We start from the raw sequence: 16,343 nt of genomic DNA on the forward strand, positions 1-16,343 counted from the left end.
AAATGGACTTTGAGGAATGTCATGGGTATTCCAAGTTTGAAGAAAATGCTTATTTCAGTACGACAGTTGGATCATTAGGGTTATGATGTCAAGTTTGGTAGTTGGTAATGGAAGGTGGTCAAAGGAACCTTGTGATGAATAAAAGAGAAACCCTAGTTGATATGGAAGGTGGCCTCCACAGTTTCTAATAGATGCAACTCCTTTAAAGGCCCCCCCCCCCCCCCCCAAAAAAAAAAAAAAAAAACCCAATTAAGCAAGTTCCTTATCAATTTTGAACATTCTTTTTCAATAATGCAACTCATATAAGTTAATTTTAAATATGCAATTTTCATACAATAAATTAAATCAATCACAATAATGCAAAGTATATTGTAACATGTAACGTACGAATCCACACATCAACTTTAAATAGCTAGCAAAGCATACCAACAGCAACATTCTTTCAAAGGAAATATCTGAGTGTCCCCATCACTTCAATCTCAACTTCAACTGTAAGATTATCATTCATCAAGAAGTCATTTTCTGAATCATAAAGTTGACACAGTGGGATAAAACCGTGAAAACCCCAGTCGTTAACGGAGTTGCAGAACCAGGCATCAGTTTCTACAAAGTATAATGGGAAAGAAACCATCAAAAGAGACAAATACAATATCATGTAGAGCACAAATAACTAATAGTAAAAAAATTAAGCCTTAATTTTGTTTTTGAGAAAGAGAACATTGAAGGTTTTCTACTTAAAATACACTTTTAATCCATTTAACACGTCTTCTTTTTACCTATATTCCTATTTGATGGTAAATTGCAAATAACTCATTCATGAAATAAATTGATTAAAACTGACTTCTGCATGGTTATATATATATATATATATATATATATATATATATATATATATATATATAGGGTAGGGTTCCAGCGTGAACAACCTCCCAAGAATGAACTGCGTGAATAGATATGGACCCTTGATTTTCTTTATAGTTGTTAAGGATAGGATTGTAATTATATAATAAATTAGATTTAAATCATTATTTTAATAATTGAATTAAGTTACATCTTTCCTAATTTAAATTCATTATGCACATTATGTTTATTTATTAATAAGATAATTATCAAAACAAACAACAAATCACCAGATTTCAATTTTAATTTTTATTTCAGATTTAATCACCAGAATTCAAATTTTGATTTTTAAGATCCATGTAACCTTCATATTTCAACGGTATACACATGTGTACTTGGATATAAATAAAACAGTACGCATGTGTACTCAGCATCGTACATATGTGTACAGCAATTCACAGGTGTACATCAACATTCAATACAAAAAAAATTGTGAGATAACACAAAAACAGACGATATACACATGTGTACATCGCATTAAAAAGAGAGCAAAATCAAAATACACATGTGTACATCGCATTTAAACAAATAATTATTTTAATAATTGAATTAAGTTAGATCTTTCCTAATCCTTGATTTGATTTGTGAGAGATTTATGCAATCAATTTAAGAGAATAATTGATTACTTGATTTGTGAGAGATTTATGCAATCAATTTAAGATTATACCCTTTTTGTATTTAATTAAATGGAAAAAATTAAATGGAAAAAATTAACCAAATAATTACCATCATGCCACTCACTTTAATCTCAAGATTATAAAAATCAAGGGCCCAGATTAGTTCACGCAGTTCACTCTTGAACCTAATCCTATATATATATATATATATATATATATATAGAGAGAGAGAGAGAGAGAGAGAGAGAGAGACAGAGAGAGAGACAGAGAGAGAGAGAGAAAAAGTGTATCGTATAAAATGCCTTAACGTACGAAGTATACGCTATGGCAAGTTCGCATGTTATAACCCAGAAAGGAAATCTCGCATGTTGAAAAAAACCAAAGATCGCATGTTAAAAAAAATCGCATATTCAAAAAAATCGCATGTTGATACTGCATCTCGTACGCAGCGTACGTTAAGGCAATGTGTACAATAACCGGTCTCTCTCTCTCTCTCTCTATATATATATATATATATATATAGGGAGGAGATCATGCGAGAACCACCTCTTATTGTGAGAACCGCGAGAACCAATGTAAACACACCAAAAATGCCTAAAAATAGCTAAAAGTCACACAAAAAAATTTTTTTTTTGAATTTTTTAATATTTTTTATAAAAAAATCGCTACTTTTCGAAGCAAAAAAAAGTTAAAAAAAAAAAATTTTTTTTTGGCTTCTAAAAGTAGTGATTTTAACCTGAAAAATATTAAAAAAATCAAAAATTTTTTTTTTGATTTTTTTAGATTTTTTTAGGTTTTTTGGGGGTTTAGTTTTTAGCATTTTAGCTTGAGGGGGAGGGGGGTTAGTTTTTTCAGGTTTTATTAGCTATTTTAGGTTGTGTTCACATTGATTCTCAAGGTTCTCAATATAAGGGTGGTTCTCGCATGAGCCCCTCCCTGTATATATATATATATATATATATATATATATATATATATATATATATATATATATATATATATATATATATATATAGGGAGAGGATCCTAAGAAAAATAAAAAACTAACTAAAAAATCTTAAAAAACATAACAATTTTTTTTATAATTTTTATAAAAATTCGCTACTTTTTATGTATTCAAATATTTTTTTTCAAAAAAATAAATAAATAAATAAAAAACTTATACTGCACATGTGCATTATATGTGTACTGCACATGTGCATTATACGTATATGCTACACATGTGCATTATATGTATATGTTGCACATGTGCATTATATGCTTAAAATTAACTTTTAAGTTTAGTTTAGTTTTTAGGGTTATGTTTTTTGGGGTTTTAGGATTAGGATTAGATTTTTGGGTGTGGGGGGGGGGGGAGGTTAGGTTTTTGGGGAGTGCGGGTAGAGGGGGTTTAGGTTTTTTGAGGGGGTGCGGGTGAGGGGTTTAGAGTTTTAGGGTTTTTTTTTTTTTTTTGGAAGGAGGGGGGTTAGGTTTTTTGAGGGTGGGGGTGTTTAGGCTTTTGGTGGGAGCATGGATTTATGTTTTTGAGGGGTGGGGGGTTTAGGTTTTGTGGGGGGGGGGGGGGTGTTGGTGTGGGCTGGGTTAGGTAGTTTAGGCTTTTTCGTATTATAGTATATGTGCAGTACACCTTTTTTTTTGAAAAAAAAAAACGTTTTTTTCTGTATATTAAATATAGCGAATTTTAATAAAAAATTAAACCATAAATCTAAACCCCCCAAAAAACCTAAAAAAATCTAAAAACACACAAATTTGTTTTAATATTTTTTATTAAAATCGCTACGTTTTTTATCCAAAAAAGTTTAATTTAAAAAAATTTATTAACGAAAAGTAGCGATTTTTATAAAAAAAATATTTAATTTTTTTTTGGTGTTTTTAGATTTTTTTTTAGGTATTTCTGTTTGTGTTCACAGTGGTTCTCGTGGTTCTCACAATAAAGGATAGTTTCTAACAGATCCTTCTCCAATATATATATATATATAAATACAGTGAAAGTGTAAAATACAATATCTCTTAACGTACAATACGTATGATATTGTGAAATCGCATGCTATAAAAAAACATGTTTGAAATTGCATGTTGGTATTTTTGATGAAATCGCATGTTGGTTTTTTTGTAGCAATTTCGCATCTTGGTAAATATGATGAAATCGCTTGTTGGTTTATAAAGCGATTTCGTATGTTGGTTTTTCAGCACAAATCGCATGTTTAAAAGTGAATTCGCACCAGATCGGACGGCTGAGATGATCACGTACATATATATATATATATATATATGTATATATATATGTATGTATATATATGTATATATATATATGTATATATATATGTATATATATATGTATATATATATAGTGTGGAGGGTTCAAATGAGAAGAAATTTTTTGTAAGAATAAAAAAGAACAAACTTCAACCAATAAGAATGCTTTATTTTACTTCATTTAATTTTTGTATTTAATATAGGTGTAAGGGTATATTGGTAAAATTAGATAGATAATTAATTGTTAGTCTTCCTTTTTAATAGCTAACTAAATTAAATTTGTAACTTATTTTCAAAAAAAAAATATCTTTCAAAGAAGAAAAAATTAATTTAAGGTGTAGGATAAATTATGAGGTGTGTAGGATAAATTACGAGTTGTGTAGGATAAATTTCAATATGTGTAGGATAAATTAAAAAAACGTGTAGGATAAATTTTGATGTGTCTAGGAAAAAATTTTAAAGTGGAGGATGATAATCTTTATGACTAATTAATTAGTCAAAAAGAATAATAAATGAGATGAGAGAAAACTATTTAATGTTTTACAATTGTACCCTTTGTTCTTTTTCTTCTCAATTTATTTTTCTTCTCAAATGAACCTCCCCCTATATATATATATGTATATATATATATATATATAGTGGAGGGTTCAAATGAGAAGAAATTTTTTATAAGAATAAAAAAGAAAAAAATTCAACTAATAAGAATCTTTCATTTTACTTTATTTAATTTTTGTATTTAATATTACTGTAAGGGTAGATTGGTAAACCTAGATAGATTATTAATTGGTAGTCACCATTTTTAATAGCTAACTACATTAAATTTGTAACTTATTTTCAAAAAATATATTTTTCCAAAGAAGAAAAAAATTAATTTAAAGTGTGGATAAATTACGAGGTGTGTAGGATGAATTTTGAGTTGTGTAGGATAAATTTCAAAATGTGTAGAATAAATTTTGATAGGCGTAGAGAAAAATTTTAGTGTGGAGGATGATAATCTTTATGACTAATTAATTAACCAAAGATAATAATAATAAATGAGATGAGAGAAACCCAAATCCTCCCCCCCCCCCGAAAAAAAAAAAAAAAAAACCTAAAACCCCCTCCCCCAAGCTGAATGCTAAAAACTAAACCCCTACCCCAAAAAAAAAATTATACATTTTTTTTTTATTTTTTATTCAAAATTCGCTACTTTTAGTAGCAAAAAAAATTTTTAAATAAATTTTTTTAATAAGGAAAAGTAGCGATTTTTGCATAAAAATATAAAAAAAATTGTGTGTTTTTTAGATTTTTTTAGGTATTTTTGTTTGTGTTCATATTGGTTCTCGCGATTCTTGTAATGAAGGGTGGTTCCTATATATATATATATATATATATATATATATATATATATATATATATATATATATATATATATATATATATATATATATATATATATATATATATATATGGGAGCCGCTAGAATGAGAACCGCCTCGAGTTGTAAGAACCGCGAGAACTACACCCCACGGAGCGCCGTTCGCCATGATTTTTTTTTTACAAGTAGATGTGTATATTATAAACACAGCCGTAAAAAATCATGGCGAACGGCTCCGTGGGGTGTAGTTTTTTACACCACAAGTTTGGTGAAAAAAAAAAGAAAAAAGAAAAAAAATTAAAAAACACCAAACTTGTGGTGTAAAAAACTACACCCCACGGAGCGCCGTTCGCCATGATTTTTTACGGCTGTGTTTATAATACACACATCTACTTGTAAAAAAAAATCATGGCGAACGGCGCTCCGTGGGGTGTAGTTCTCGCGGTTCTTACAACTCGGGGTGGTTCTCATTCTAGCAGCCCCCATATATATATATATATATATATATATGGTAAGGTTTATTTGAGAATCACCTTTATTGTGAGAACCATGAGAACCAATGTAAACACATCAAAAAAATCCTAAAAAAAACTAAAAAAAAAACCCTAAAAAAACCTAACCCCCCACCCCCAAAAAAAAAAACTAAAGCTCCCCCCCCCCCCCCCCCCACACACACACCCACCCAAGCTAAAATGCTAAAAACTAAACCCCAAAAAACCTAAAAAAATCTAAAAAACACACAATTTTTTTTAAATATTTTTACCTCAAAATCGTTACTTTTAGTAGCTAAAAATTTTTTTTGGTAATGAAAATTAGCGATTTAGAGGTAATAAATATTAATTTTTTTTTTGTGTTTTTTTAGCTATTTTTAGGTATTTTTGGTTATGTTCACATTGATTCTCGCGGTTCTTGCAATAAAGGTGGTTACTAACGAATCTTTCTCATATATATATATATATATATATATATGATTAGTGGACTCATAACTTTAATGTGGTATGGATATATATGATTAATGGGCTCATAACTTTAATGTGGTATGGAGGTATTGAGTTTACCTATCTCTATATCGTCTTCGATATCCAATGACAAAAGCCGCAACTTGAATTTTGCATAAACTTTCCAACCATCAGTTAAAGAAGCAGCATCATGTACACCTAAATATAGTGACAAATGTGTACCTTTACATAATATGTTTCCCTCGGGATAGAGTATTAATTTCCTAGCGTCAAGAAAGTAAAGATAAAATAATCCATTAGATCATTAAAGATCTTAAGTTATGGTGTTTCAAACAAAAAAATGTCAAATGAGATCCTTATGGATTATGATAATGTACCACTTGACTTTGCCAACTTTGAAGACATCTGAATACAAAACGTCCTCTGTTACGCTTGAAAATGTATTTATTTTCCAAGTGTAAGTATTCATAGTTGTTGGAGGCTTTGTCATCGTTAGGCACCGATCTAATTGTGTAAACTCTGGAACTACAAAAACCTCAGCTCCAAACACACACGAATCTTTGAAAAGGTACCCGCTTTTACCCTCCATAAAAGACTCCAATGATATTAGTTTGTCAAAACCCCATGTCGTCTTATTCTCATGGAACCTTGTCCTATGCCCATTCGCATCTATAAACGCACACATTAACAAGTTGGTTTCATAAAATTCTTAAAAAGTATACATATATAGTCAGGAAATGAATGAAAGAAAATAGATTTACCTTGAAAGGTTGCATAGTTGTCATGTAAGTGATCATAAACAAAAAAGCATACATCAACACAGACTTCCCACCCATTTGAGTAACCCTCTGTGTCACATATCACCACATATAAAGAAATGTAGCTACCCTCATTTTCCTCATCATTTCCATTCGGGTCATTTCCGTTCGGGTATAAATCTAGTCTCCTAATCAAATATTTCAATGGAAAAAATGTTAAAGGATTCAAGAAAACTTCATTTCTATATATAATAAAAAGGGTTGAGATTCAACCATTTATGACCGCTGGCTTCAAAAACATCAGACTCAATCTTCCACGTTTCAGCTTCAGAAAGAATGGAAAACGACTCAATCTTGAGCATATAGTGTGCTGGTTCATGTTTTCTATATGATATGAACATGTTTGCTGCACAGAGAGGTATGATGGTAGTCAATCATTTAATTAAATAATATTGGCAGGACTCAACCCACGTGTTGTCGCGGTAACACGGCGAGAATTCGATTGTCATCGGTATCGGTTTGCAACAGTACCGAAATAAGCTATTGCAACCGTAGGAAGTTCGATCAATGTCATTTCGTTTTGTTTCGTTATGGTATCGTCATGGTCTCAATGCTTAATACAACACGAATAATAACAAGAAATGATAATATAAAAAATTAAATCTAATAACAATGGTAAAATTGAAAGGGAAAAAAGTAAATAAAAAATGTAAAAAAAATATAAAAAAAGGTAAAAGAAAGAGGAGAGAGGAGGAAAGTGTAGGTTAAGTAAAATGATTATTTTTTAAAGCAAAACATACGTTTAGTTTAACTAGGTTTTAAGTCACATGTTTCGACGAAATCGAGCAAATAACAATGTAAAATAAATGTGATTTGAAAATAAAACATTTTTGTTTAAAAAACCAAACCATTAAAACGATTTAGTTTATCTTTGTATTCTTTTATAATAACAAATAAATACTTTATTTTGAGTAGAACTTCGTTTTTAACAAACCTTATAACGGAATGTCGAGGGAAAAAATCAAGCACAACTAGCACAACTATGTACTTAAGTTTTTAGAAAAAAAAAGTTATAAATGTAAATGATTAAAGAAGTATCAAGTTATTTGATAAATGAATATATGTTCTAAAAAGAGAAAAAATAATTATTAAAAAAATGATAAAGGAAATATATAATTAATATATGTAATTTTATTTATTAAAACCATACGCTTTTTAAACTTTATATTTTTAACATATTTTTTAAAACCATTTGTTTTTTTATAAATATTGTTTTTTTAAATCTTCGAGTTTGTTTGAAATTGTTCATTTTTAAACTCCTTTGATTTAAAAATCATTCATTTTTTTAAGTTTATTTTTGCTATTGGCAATAAATAAATTACAAAATACAAAATACAAAATACAAAGTTTAAAAAACAATTGTTAAAAAAAAGGTAAAAATGAACAATTTTAAACAAATAAACGATTTTTCAAAGATTTTAAAAACAACATTTAAAAAAAACAAATGGTATTAAAAATTGTGGTAAAAATATAAAGTTCTAAAAAGCGAATGATTTTAGTAAACAAAAGGTTTTAAAAAATGAACAAATTTCGAACAGACAAACAGTAATTTACTCTCTTAAATATTAGGCTATTAATATTTTTTAAACTAAATACAAGGTTTAAAACATATTTTATTAAATATAAGGTTAATGAAAATACATATTTATTTGTATATTTAAAACATGTTTTGTTAAATAAAAATCGTGAAAATAACGAAATAATAAAAAAAAACTTAAAAAGTAATTGCATTAATAATCTATTAAATATTAAAATAACTTTATAATTATCAAAAACAGCCCCTAAGGTATATATAATGACCTAATTACACTTACACTTAATTGCAAAAATGTAACAAAGTTAGTGTTAGAGGCCAAAACCCATATAAAATGCAACTTCGGGTCATGTTAAAATATTCTTTTTTAAGCTGAAATGGGTAAATTAACTAAACCACATGGACCAAAACAATAATTTACTCTCTATATAAATATAAATAGATAGTTAATCATTAACTTTAGTTCGATGTTTAATGTTTATTTCATGCTATGTCGATGTTTAATGGCTTCGCTTTTGGAGCAACAACAAATGGCCGTATGCCTATGTCTATGGTTTACTTATTTCACAATCTCCGGTCACTAGATGCTTTATTTTCTTTCAATTGAACCTTATGCCTTAGGCGGTAATTCTTGACATGATTCACAAACGACAGAAAAGAGAAATTGGTTTTGGATCGACTAACACGACTTATTCAAAAAACTACTCGTGTCCGGGTTGTCCCGTTTTATAAGCTGGTCGGTTTGACCCATATAAAATACGGGTTGACCCGTTAAACCATTTAAGTATTTAGAAAAAAAAGTTATAATTTTCTTTTTGTTTTGGGAAATTGGCCTGTAATAAACCCCCTAGACCTTATTGGCCATTAATAATCCCACCTCAGAATATTCCCCCCACCAGTCCCACCTTTCACCTATTTTTCCTACAATGGTCCCCCGTTAAAAAAACTTAACGGAGTTAAGCTTTTTTCCAAATTACAAACAGGTTTTTTAGGGCTTTTGATTAGAACGACGATACGAGTCCATTGATGTAAAACTTGCCTTGAAACGGTGCTTCAAACGATGAAAACGGCGCTTCAATTCGGGTGTTTAAATTTCCAATTAACCAAAATCAAGTCACTTGGAACACCATTTTGAAGTAAGTTTTACATCAATTGACTCGTATCATTGTTCTGATCAGAAGCCCTAAAAAATCTGTTTGCAATTTGGAAAAAAGCTTAACTCCGTTAAGTTTTTTTAACGGGGGACCATTGTAGGAAAAATAGGTGAAAGGTGGGACTGGTGGGGGGAATATTCTGAGGTGGGATTATTAATGGCCAATAAGGTCTAGGTGGGATTATTACAGGCCAATTCCCCTTTTGTTTTTTATGTTTTCCATTTTACATTGTTAGCTAAAATGAAGTTAGTTTTGTCAAACCATATGATTCGTCAACATGCATGACTCATTAAAAAAATGGGTGGTCAACATGTATGACTCATTAAAAAAAATGGGTTAAATGGGTCACACTATACTTGTCACACTCTTCGCTATTAAACTCATTACCAATAACCTGCTTATAACAATTCACTTATAATTCGTCAACATGTATGACTCATTTAAAAATGGGTTAAATGGATCGAGTTTGTGTTAACCTGAATATATGTGTTAAAAATATTAAAACGAAAAAATAATATGGGTCAGCTATATAGATTGCACACTTCAACCCGCCAACCTGTTACACCCACGTTAAATCAAATTATCTTCTTATCCATGTTTCAGTTTCCACAAAATAATTAAGTTCATCTATCCAGAGCCCACATATATTATTGTGCGCAATGTGATAAAGACATTCAAACATGTAGTCATATTTTTTATAGGCTAATTTTATTAAACCAAAGAACATATACACAGGATAATGGGCTAACAGCCTAGCCACATTTACATATTAAGAACCGAAATTAAAGTTAGAACCATTTTTAGTCTCAGTTCTAGATTAATAAAACATTTAGATTTTACAATCAAAATTAAACATCAGGCATTCAAGTTAAAGATTACCTGAGAAATCTCCGTTCTGAAATCAACTTGTGATGTTCTTTCACTTTCTCGTAATGCTTTGTCCCTATAAATAATACGATGTTATCTGAATTTGGAGGTAAAAAGAAAAGAAGGTATATGCTTCCCTTGTTTGGCAGATAATCACTTATCTAAGCTAGCAATCTCAAAAACCCTTTTGTCGTTTTGGATTAAACTAGCGGGATTCCAAGCGCTCCTTGACGGAAATTGGATCAGTATCAGTTTAATTAGTTTGTTATGGTACCGAAACCCGGTCGGTATCTACTCGGTTCAAAACTTATCAGAGTTCGGTTCAGCAACCCTGAAAGAGAAAACTCAAATGTAATAACATTAGCAACAAAAAATAAAGTCATAATACGACACGACTGAAATGATAATAACAAGTGTTCGGTTCAACACAACCAAAATAATAAAGACGGTTGTTTCGGATTTGGCTAAAACCGAATCGCCACAGCAGTAAACTAATAATAAATAACATTCATTGTTAATAATAATAAACATTTATAAAAGTAAAATAAAAATGTTTTTCATAAGTTTACATTTTTTCACATTTATAAAAAAAGAATAATAATAACCTTATGTGTTCGGCTCCACGCGACCAATAACATTTTTTTTCACATTTATAAAAAAGAATAATAACCTTATGTGTTACGCTCGACGCAACCAAAATTTTTAAAACGGTTTTTTCGCGTTGGCTAAAGCCAAATTGCCGCAGTGAGCAATAAACAAATAATAAATAACCTTCCTTTTATTTTATAAGAAACAAAATATAAAAAAGTTTCTCATAAGTTACATTTTCTCACATTTATAAACAACGAGTTAGATTTGTCCGAACGTTGTATCGGGTGTTGTGGCAAGACTCGGTCAATATTGCCTTTCGGTGCACTTAGACTACAAGGTATGGTGATGGACCATCCTTGGAGGATGATCCGCCACGTAGGCGCCACGTCACATTCTTCTCTAAGATGATCCATCCTCCAAAACTAGAGGGCATGGTAGGATGGTCCTAGTCATAGTCCTCCACCACTTTTTATGTTTTTTTTTTATTTTTTTTAGTATTCTATTTTTTTTTTACATTTAAGAAATATACTAACAAAATATTTTCATTAATATTAAACCCACATTACATAAATATAAAAAAACATAAACTTAAAAAAAAACAAAGACTTAATAAAAATAAACATAGAGTTAAATAATTTGATGTTTTTTCATGATGTCGTGTTGTAATTTTTTCAACATCGAACGTTTCGGCTCGGGTTCGTCCTCGACATTCATCGTCATTATTTCCCATTCCTTGAGCCGAATTTTTTCATCGGAAATTCGGATTTTCTCATTCGCCAATCGGACCTTCTCTTTTAACTTTTCTTCCGATGCACGACTTTTTTCTTCGATGCCCCGCTCCTTCGTCTTCGTTTTTTGGGCCGTGACGTCGTTGTACATTTTTAGGTGTTCCATAAACTCAACCATGTGCGGGTCCACCTTTTCCTTTTCTTTTCCCTTGGCCCGCTCCTTCTTTGTTTTGTCTCGGCCCGGTGGACGCTCCGGTTCACGTATGTTATGTAAACTTTAAAAAGATGTAAACTTTAAAAAATTACGAACCTTTTACCGGGTTGTCGGAAGTGCCAATGAAAGCCTTGGCTAAGGCTTCTTCTTCGATTGGGGTCCACTTAGTCGCCTTCGGTTTCGACGTTTGATCACCCACCACTTGTTTGCCTTTGTTTCGTTTTCCTTTCCCTTTAGGCGGTTGGGTTTTGGGAACAATCTCCACATCGTCTTCGGGTTCGGATTGGGTCGGGATCGGTTGAGGTTGAACGGGTGGTGTGGGGATCGGTTGAGGTTGAACGGGTGGGAAGTTCCAAGCACCCCGCATCATCATTTGTTGAAGGGCTTGATTTTGGGAGATTTGAGCGAATTGGTTTGGCGAGTGTTGGAATGAAGCAAACGCGTTCGATGAATATCGCGAGAATTGGTTCGGTTCTAGCGTTGGATAATATCCCGGAACCGAAAAAACATTAGGTTGGGTCGGATTGTTGGGAGTATTCGGGTTGTTCGAAGTGTTCGGGTTCTCCGGGTTGTTGAACGGATCCATGAAAATTATGTGGAAGAAGGTTTATAGAATAGTGGAAGAAGGAGTATAAAAATTATGTGAGAAAGAGGTGAAATTTTGGGGTTAATTTGGTGATTGAAAGTGAAAATGGAAGTGAAATTTATATATTTTCTAAATGTGACCGTTTGGCATTTTTCAAATTATGGTAATTTTGTTTTTTTTTTTTTTTTTTAACGGTCAAAAAGTTAAAAGGGACCCACCTTTTTTGCTTCGTTGCAAACGGCTAGAAGCCGACGGAGAGGACGGGATGGGATGGGGACGGCACGGTGTTTGGACCGTCGCCGACCCGCGACGCACCGGGGCCACACCCCATACCGTGTAGCCTTATTATATCAAATAAAAGAGAACTCAAAAGTATACTTGTAATATTGCTAGAAGGGAATCGACATATGTTTGGTCCGTTGTTTATTTTAGTAAAAAATTTAGTTAGATAATATAATGAAGAAACATTTCCCGTTATATATATATTATATTATAATATATTATATTATACAACTCTCTCGAACTTGAATAAAGTTAAAGCTTTAAGTTTTAAATGAATTTTTCATTATGACGTCATGATTTTTTCAATGTTTTATCTTTTTATATATAGTTTCAAGGAATAATATTAACGATGCTTTAGTTATTTTTTATCTATATTTCGAAATTAATTTTTGTAACATTACTTTTAAATTGACTGGTTGCTTTAAACGTTTTTAAATCGTTTGGGTTTTTTAAACTGTTCGGCGCTCGTGTAAAAATATACTGTTACGTGCTATTTTATCTACGCTTGAACCAGCCCACTGAACAAGTTATTGTATATATTAAAAAGCAACATTTGGGTGGTTGTTTGTTCGGAGGAAGTGGTCCTAATGCCTATTAAGAGGCTTGAAATTATTATTCCTTTAGGGTGTGTGTGGTCGGAGGACGGTTAACGGTTGGAGGTGGTAGCGAAGTTTGCTAGATTTGAGATCCTGCTATTTGAATCCGAGTTAACTCTCAACTAGAAGAACCAATATACCCACATATTTAACATGGATTAAACTGTAACATAGATTTATTTTATATTTTAATTAATGATTTAGGTTTTAAAGTAAAAGTGTGAGATCATGAGCTTTATGTTCTTCTGGATAAATTAACAACTCATACAAAGATATATTTACAAGTTAATGTTATTTAAACTAAATAACTAAAATATTCTATGCCTTATTATCAATTTTTTTTCTAAAAACATGTGAATCATCATCACTCAGTTATGTATATGTTTAGTTCTAAGTTCTATAAATAGTTTATATTATTGTACCGGGAATATCTAATTGAAACATTCGTTACCAATAACCGAGTTCTTAATTACTTTAGTTATTTTTTCTTTTCAAAACGAATTGGTTCATCGCTACAACACGTGGACAGAAACAACCTAGTTTTATTTAAACAGTTAAAAAAACAAACAAACCCCTAAAGAATATAGTTGGGTAATAAAAGGGTAAAGATATTTTCAAAAACCGCCAAAATTGTGTATTTAATCTAAGTTAACTGATAAATAAATAAATTATAATAATAATCTAACACTAATAAAAGAATCAAGTTAATGCCACATGACATTCTCTCTTTAAACTAATAATAATCTAATATTAATAAAAGAATCAAGTTAATTCCATATGACATTCTCTCTTTAAATTAATAATAATCTAATACTAATAAAAGAATCAAGTTAATGCCACATGACATTCTCTCTTTAAATTTATCTTAATGTCATATGACATTCTCTCCTTTATTATTATTATTATTATTATTATTATTATTATTATTATTATTATTATTATTGTTATTATTGTTATTATTGTTATTATTGTTATTATTGTTATTATTATTATTATTATTATTATTATTATTATATAGTTTATTAATCTACACACAACAACAAATAAATAAATATTATTATATCATATTAATATATCCAATTTTTTAATCTATACATAACTATAGATAAATACGTAATACATAAAAATATTTATCTTATATCATTCTAGTATTTTATATATTTATTTTTATTTTTATAAGTGACACAAAGTTTTTATTTTTTAATCATTGTGGATCAAACCAATAAAAACAATATGGTATATAGTTTAACAATATTTTTATTTTATTAATAATATATTATATTAATATTAAATTTTTGTTATTAATATATAGCGCATGTGGTGTGCAATACAAAAAATACTTTATTGCAAATATAACTCTGCATTCAACGAACTTTATACCGCACGTTGATAAACCTATAAAAACAATATGGTATATAGTTTAAAATTTAAATTATATTTTCCATAATTTAGATTACATTTTAACTTATTTTTGTAATTTAATATCATGATTAAGTTAAATCTCACTATTGTAGACGATATTTACATAACTCCTTAAGTTTACATTTTGCCGGTGATAAAAATTAATTGGGTGAGTTTTATTTGGATTAGAAAAATTGTTATTGCTATTGTTATTATTATTTATTTGTAATTATTATATTATTATTTAAGTCACTAGCTTATAGTCTCGTGTGTTACATGAGTTTACGTATGATATTTTTCTTATTAAACCTGTGTAATACACGGGTCTATAACCTAGTAATAGTAATAAAGTAAAATAAATTTAAAATTAGTCATGATAAATTACTTCAACGACTTGCACATAGGTTCTTCTTTGCTTGCATGAATCCTTTTATGAAATAAAAAGGTACTTTTTTTAAGGTTAAACAATTGTTGGGAATGGTATGGTATCTTTGAATCCGTAAAGTAAAGAAAACAAATAGTTAGGAATGGTATCTTTGAATCTGTAAAGTAAAGAAAACAAACAGTTTGGAAATAGGAAAAAAGGCTATATTTTTATTAAAGGAAAACACTCTATAATTACACATAAATATGTGTATGTATATATTGTGTGAGGTTTATTGAGAAATACTAAAAGTGTGGGTAATTAGGAAATCATACATTTAACATCTTAAATATTTAACTTAACATATTAAAAATTAGTGTTTTTAAATGTTTTTCGGCATTTTTCTTTACAAAAATATGTAGAATCTATTCCAATATAAACAATTTTTGTAAGGAAAATATATATCTTAAAAATTCAACATAACATGTTAAAAATCATTTTTTTTAAAATTATTTGGGTGCTTTTCCTTATAAAAATGTGTGGAAACTATTCCAATAAAAATATTTTTTTGTAAAAAAAAGTTTACCTTTTTAACTATTTCTTAGTTTTTGAATTTGTTTTATTAAAAATGCTTCTACATGTATTTAAAAGAAAAACGCCGAAAATTAAAAAAAAATTAACATGTTAAGTTGAATTTTGAAGATGTTAAATGCATGGTTCCTCACTCTTTAGTGTTCCCCAATGAATCTTCCCCTATATATATATAGGGTAGGGATCCTAAAAGAAGTCCACCTTATTTGAAAAACTTGAGAAGCATTCTGAACCACACATTTTTCCTAATCAAAAAATGCAAAAAAAAATTTCTGGAAAAATCGGAGCTTTTTCTTTAAGGTTTTTTTTAGGGATTTATACACATGTGTATATTGTTAATCTTTTAACTATACATATGTGTATATTGTGAATTAAACATATATGTATATACATGTTTAAAATTGAAAAATAAGTGTTCTAAACCCTAAACATAAAACCTAAACCCTAAAGCTAAACCCTAATGCTAAACCTTAAAGCTAAACCCTAAACGTAAACCCTAAAACTAAACCCTAAAGCTAAACCCTAATG

At 29.6% G+C, this 16,343-nt stretch overlaps 1 protein-coding gene across 1 annotated transcript; it reads right to left on the reverse strand.

The window, feature by feature from the left end:
- Nucleotides 1-307: 307 nt before the first annotated feature.
- On the reverse strand, nucleotides 308-10,518 carry LOC110929444 (MATH domain and coiled-coil domain-containing protein At3g58220). Its single transcript, XM_022172603.2, has 6 exons — nucleotides 10,475-10,518; nucleotides 7,121-7,253; nucleotides 6,851-7,035; nucleotides 6,467-6,758; nucleotides 6,189-6,352; nucleotides 308-603 (listed from the first exon to the last, which is right to left on the reverse strand). Exons 2-6 carry the CDS (start codon nucleotides 7,246-7,248, stop codon nucleotides 443-445), a joined length of 930 nt encoding a protein of 309 aa, XP_022028295.1. The 5' UTR covers nucleotides 7,249-7,253; nucleotides 10,475-10,518; the 3' UTR covers nucleotides 308-442.
- Between the last annotated feature and the right edge of the window lie 5,825 nt (nucleotides 10,519-16,343).

The sequence above is a fragment of the Helianthus annuus genome, chromosome 3 (genome assembly GCF_002127325.2).
Source record: "Helianthus annuus cultivar XRQ/B chromosome 3, HanXRQr2.0-SUNRISE, whole genome shotgun sequence".
In the NCBI taxonomy this organism is placed as follows: Eukaryota; Viridiplantae; Streptophyta; class Magnoliopsida; order Asterales; family Asteraceae; genus Helianthus; species Helianthus annuus.

Bases quoted from the DNA above. Each gene is read 5' to 3' on its own strand.
- LOC110929444 (XM_022172603.2), bottom strand. From the start codon at position 7,248: ATGTTCATATCATATAGAAAACATGAACCAGCACACTATATGCTCAAG. The intron at 7,036-7,120 runs GTTGAATCTCAA...ATATTTGATTAG, and splicing joins GAAGCCAGCGGTCATAAATG to GAGACTAGATTTATACCCGA. The intron at 6,353-6,466 runs GTACATTATCAT...TCTTGACGCTAG, and splicing joins AAAGTTGGCAAAGTCAAGTG to GAAATTAATACTCTATCCCG.